This window comes from Primulina eburnea, chromosome 6, assembly GCF_022965805.1.
Source record: "Primulina eburnea isolate SZY01 chromosome 6, ASM2296580v1, whole genome shotgun sequence".
NCBI classification, from domain to species: Eukaryota; Viridiplantae; Streptophyta; class Magnoliopsida; order Lamiales; family Gesneriaceae; genus Primulina; species Primulina eburnea.
In genome coordinates, this window is record NC_133106.1 from 28,260,802 (window position 1) to 28,266,807 (window position 6,006).

Consider the following 6,006-nt stretch of genomic DNA (forward strand, 5'->3'; position numbering starts at 1 on the left):
ATTTTTCTCACTTAAGATACAACATAAGTTTTAAAAATTTTATTTTGACTTTCAAAATATTCAAATTTATAAGAAAATTTCGAAGATAAATCATACATATGTTTATACAAAAGAAAATTGTTACGAAATGGTGTAAGATAATATATACTAGTTACTATGCACACGCGATGCGTGTGTACAAATTTTTTTTATCATTATCGATGAACTAAAGTGTAATTTGACAATTTATGGAGTGATTAAATTGATATTTGAATTGTTGAAATAAAATAAAAAAAAATGTGTGTTGAAATTTTAAAAACAAAACAAAACAAAACAAAACAAAAAAAAACAAAAATGTAATATTAGTATTATATAAGGGTAAAATAGGAAGGAAAAGTTGGTGTCCTCTTAAGTAGTTACTATCATGTGCTCAAACTTAATATAATAGTATATATATATATATATATATATATATATATATATATATATATATTACAGGGAATTTTTTGTAATTTCATACAGTTTTGTACGGCCTCCGCGGTCCACGTTTGTATCCAATTAAAAAATTTCGCCACCTACCTCGTGAAGACCAATCTCCGTCGCTCAATTTCACACCGAATATCAGCCTCACAATCATTTCGATCCAACGGTTTATATTCACCCACCAAATCCTCTGTAATCCCCCACTATAAAAGGCACTCTCACACTTCTCATCCCTTCGTTTTGTGCTTGTGCTCACCACACTCGCAGTCTCTCCAGCTAAGGTTCATACATTTGCTTACGCGACCGTTGATCTATTCATTCTAAGGTCAGTCGAGTTGAAGGATCCCACGATCTGGCCTTTGTTGAAGATCGATTTTGATTTTTTTTATTGTTGTTGACTACTTTTATGTATGTGGATGCTTCTGGTTTCATACGTTACTTTTTTGTGAACATTCCGTGATTTCGTATGTGGTGAAGTTAGTCTTTCGATACCTGATTTGAATGAGTTTTGATACAGGAAGCGGAGAAAATGGTGAAGAATTATCCGTCTGTGAGCGAGGAGTATCTGAAGGCTGTTGAGAAATGCAAGAAGAAGCTTAGGGGATTCATCGCTGAGAAGAAATGTGCTCCGCTCATGCTCCGCCTTGCGTAAGCTTTACTTACCGTTTTTTATTTTTAGATTTCTAATCCGTTTATTAAGGAAAATTGATGATCTGGTGATTATTGAGTTAAGATCTAGTTATAGACGCATCAATCCGTGTCAGTGCAGTAGTATTTATACGTTCCTTCGGTAGGGTTTGATCTATTTTAGCATCACAATTGTAATACTCCGATTAAATTAATAGCAAAATGTTTTTGGTTTCCGAATAAGTAAACTAATTCAATGGACATCTTAGGAACTCTTGAGAATTGTGTATTGACTGTCAAAATAACGTCTACATATCTTATTCATATGGGTTTTGAAACTTTCAATGATGCTGAACATGTGAATGTATGAAATAGCTGTATTATCCCTTGTGTGCCGTGAATCTTGTTTTCCGAATGAGCTTGCATTCTGCAGCACGCTCTAATTTGTAAGAGTATCCTATGTTTGTAGTTCAATTCACATGTTGCGGGTACCTAATGACATATCGTGTAACTCCACTTTTTGTTGTTTAACATTAATTGTAAGAGCAATCACTTGATTCTGGTGATAGTTTGTCTTTGCTGATGGAAACTTTCTATTTTGGGATTGCAGATGGCACTCTGCTGGGACATATGATCAGTGCAGCAAGACTGGAGGTCCTTTTGGAACCATGAGATTTAAGGCTGAGCAGGCACATTCTGCCAACAATGGCATTGAAATTGCCGTTAGGCTGTTGGAGCCCATTAAGGAGCAATTCCCCATCCTTTCTTATGCTGATTTCTATCAGGTACTTGTCCGAGTAATTTGTGGGTTTCAAGGCTGTATATAAGCTGATATATAATGGAATATTTTATGGTCTTCATTATGCCTAGTTGGCTGGAGTTGTAGCAGTTGAAATTACTGGAGGGCCTGAAGTCCCCTTCCACCCTGGAAGGCCTGTAAGCGAAGCCTCTCACTATATTGTTTATTTATTTAATTGAATTTTGTTCTATAATATGTACCCTTGTGAATATTGTGTTTTGGAACTGTGAAATTGTGTTAAGCATCTTGAAAATTTGTCCATGGAATTACTCGTTTTTTTTTAATTTAAATGGTCACTTGTGTTGTAGTTTTATTACGCAACCATTGACTACGTAGTGAATTTTTCAAAACCGCAGGACAAGTTGGAGCCTCCTTTGGAAGGTCGCTTACCTGATGCTACCAAGGGTGAGATTTGCACATTGTATAGGATTTAGAAAGAAAATAAAGATACTCTAAGCTAGTATTTTCAGTTGTACTGAAAGGCTTTTTGTGTATGTCAAGTACACGTTTCTATCTTTGATTGATATTTTATCTTCATTTGCTGTCACCAGGCTCTGACCATTTGAGGGATGTTTTTGGCAAACACATGGGACTGAGTGATCAAGATATTGTTGTGCTCTCTGGTGGCCACACTCTGGTCTGCATTTGCTTTAGTTTCATTTAATAATTACTACCAGGATATACTTTAACTCTTCCTTTCTGATAATCATGTGCTTCCTTATTAACACAGGGAAGATGTCACAAGGAACGCTCTGGATTTGAGGGACCGTGGACTTTTAACCCACTTATCTTTGATAATTCTTACTTCAAGTAACTATGTGTCTCTAACTTTCTTATATTGTGCTTAGATCTTGTCTTTCTGTTTGTCTGTAGGACCCGGTTATACAGGTCTGCATGTTGACTTATTTGTTTATGTTTTCGATTATAAATAGGGAGCTTCTGAGTGGAGACAAAGAAGGACTTTTGCAGTTGCCATCAGACAAGGCACTTCTCACCGACCCTGTCTTCCGCCCACTCGTTGAAAAATATGCTGCAGTATGTGTCCAAATTCCAAAAACTCTACCACTTATTTCGATCAGCCATTTTTTTCTGACATTTAAATTGTTTTGTGTTAGGATGAAGATGCCTTCTTTGCAGATTATGCTGAGGCTCACCTGAAACTCTCCGAGTTGGGGTAAAGACGTTAAACCGTGTTTATTTGTGCGAAAACCAATAACATTGTTTCAACACATTTTTTGAGGTTCCAATTTATATATTATCTTAAGTTTTTACTCACATTTTCTTATATATAAGATCATGTTTTCAAAGCATTATTAATACATATTTCTATTGAAATTTCAGCAATTCATTACATCATTTTTCACCTTTTATAAAATATTACACGATGCCAATCAATCATACAGCTCATCAACTTTCACAATCTCTATTCCAACACTATTTCACATTCATTTTCTGAAGTACCACAATTATTCTCACCATTGAAAAAAATTTAAAATAAAAAAGGCGAAGTCGAACAAGTTCAATCTGTGTAATTTTCATTTAGTTGATATATGTTCCCTTCGATTTGCAGATTTGCCGAGGCCTAGAATGTTCTCACAAGGAGTGATGAACCTAATTTTGTCCTTCGTTTATGCTGTGTCCTGATTCTGGCAAACTCGGTGATGTATTCAGTTACTTGTGCTTTCTTTTGATGATTTTTGGAGTTTGAGATGGTCGTCAACTTTATAAGACCAATAAATTTATACTTCAGATTTAGCTTCTTTTTTTAATCTTGTTTTTATGTTGGTCTTTGAATGAATGTGCATTGTCTATGGAGCTCACTCCCCTGTTGCATAGAGTTTGACCCGCAAATATTTAGGAATTTATCATATATGTGGAAAGGTGGTGTTAATTTTTTAATAAAAGATTTCACGAAGTTTTAATAAAGATAGTGAGATGTTGACAAGATCGTTTTTTAAAAGTAAAAATGTAGTATCCGTTGAAAATAGAGGTTGAAAATTAGTGTGTGATGATTGATGTGTTGAAATTAATTTTGGATTACTTTCAAAAAAATTCTATAAATAAGTCTCTCAATTTGTGAAGAAGATGTACAATTGAGTGGAGAAAATTTATTAAGTGTGTAGTTTAATATATTTAGTGAGAGTGAGATTTTATTTTACCGTAAATTTTTTTTTTTAGCATGTCATCAACACGAAACTCTAAAGTTATTCATATTTTTTTAAACTCCAAGATATAAGAAAAATATAACAATATTCAAAAGTAAGAATATTTATTTTACTTTTTATTTATTTTTATTGTGTATATTTAATATATAATATCATGTTATTATTTAAAAAGAGTCTACGACACCTTATTATGATAATGTGATGTGATTAGATTATTATAGTATTTATATATTTTTATTGTGTTACAGTTGTGTATATATATAATATATAATATCATGTTATTTTATAAAAGAGTCTATGACATCTCATTATAATAATGTGATATGATTATATTATACATTGTTTATATATTTTTATTATGTTACTGTTTATTTATTTTTATTGTGTATATATTTAATATATACGATCACCGTTACAAATACAAATTTACGGTAAAATAAAATCTCAAACTCATAAAATATATTAAATTACATACTTTATAAAATTTTCTCAAATTAATTGTATATTTCTTTCACAAATTATGAGACATATTTATAGATACTCTTTGAAAATAATCAAAAAATAATTACATCATTACATATATCATAACAAACTAATTTTCAATATTTCTAACTCTTATTTTCAACATTTTTTTGTGAAGATGATCATGATACAATGATTTTCTTCATAAAAAATCTTACTAGGAAAAACCCACTGAAATAAAAATTGTAGTAAAGGAAAAAAAATAGTGCAATCGTGTAAACTCCCCCTCATGTTAACACGGACAATTGTTTACAAATTTCGTAGATTGTGCATCCCAATGTTTTATATATGATTTCTGTTTATTCTCGTAGGAAATGTCTTTGTGAAGAAATTTGATGAGTTTTCATTTGATTGAATGTCGAATATCAATATCTTTATTATTTTCAAGCTCTTGGATGAATGCAAAGAATTTAGGGGAATATATTTAGTTCTATCACTTTTATGTATCTTTCTTTCATTTGAGTAACACATGCATCATTATCTTTATATAGTGTCATGAGCTTCTTGTCGAATGATAATCCATGTGATTTGGATATATTGGGTCATTGATTTTAGCCACACACATTTACGGCTTACATCATGTAGAGCAATAATCTCGTCGTAGTTTGATGAAGTTGTTATTTGTTTCTGTGAACGCCAAGAAATTGCAGTGCCTCCACGAGTAAATACATTATCCAGTTTGGGAACATACCTTGTGTGGAATCAGATAAATACCCAGCATCATCATAACCAGTTATATTTTAATTGGTATCTTTTGAATACAAAGTCTCAAATTTGTCGTTCCTGGTAGATAATGGAATATTTGTTTAATTCCGTTACATTGTCTCTTTGTTGGATATGAGCCAAATCTTACCAATAAATCTACAACAATAGATATATAATGTCTTGTACAATTTGCAATGTGCATAAAGGCAACAATAGTACTTAGATATGGTACTTCTGGGCTAAGAATAACTTTATCATCTTCACGTGGACGGAATGGATTTTTTTCTATGTTTAATGAAACAACAAGCATTGGAGTACTTAATTGATTTGCTTTATCCATATAAAAATGTTTAAAGACTTTGTCTGTATAATTTGACTGATGAACAAATATTCAACATCTTGTTGTTCAATTTGTAAATCCAGACAATATTTTGTTTTTCTAAGGTATTTTATTTCAAATTTTTCCTTCAAATACAACACAACTTGTTGAATTTCCTGGTTCGTTCTAATGACGATATCAACATATACAACAATAATAACATTGTTTATTTTTTGGATCCAGATGTAAATGATCATACCATGTAATTTCCTTTCGATATGTTTCTTTCTCCCCCTACCATTGGGAAGATTTCTTCATTAAAATGACAATCTGCAAAAAACGTCGCATCTATGAGACTCAAGATATCGAATGATTGATGAGCTACCATAACCGATATAAATTCTGAT

The 6,006-nt window shown here is 31.9% G+C and overlaps 1 protein-coding gene across 1 annotated transcript; it reads left to right on the plus strand.

Annotated features, from left to right (window-relative positions):
• The first annotated feature begins 617 nt into the window (after window positions 1–617).
• Window positions 618–3,643, plus strand: LOC140834059 (L-ascorbate peroxidase, cytosolic). Its single transcript, XM_073198674.1, has 10 exons — window positions 618–787; window positions 980–1,110; window positions 1,700–1,874; window positions 1,960–2,025; window positions 2,245–2,293; window positions 2,440–2,525; window positions 2,619–2,698; window positions 2,821–2,923; window positions 3,004–3,062; window positions 3,459–3,643. Exons 2-10 carry the CDS (start codon window positions 992–994, stop codon window positions 3,472–3,474), a joined length of 753 nt encoding a protein of 250 aa, XP_073054775.1. The 5' UTR covers window positions 618–787; window positions 980–991; the 3' UTR covers window positions 3,475–3,643.
• The last annotated feature ends 2,363 nt before the right edge of the window (window positions 3,644–6,006 follow it).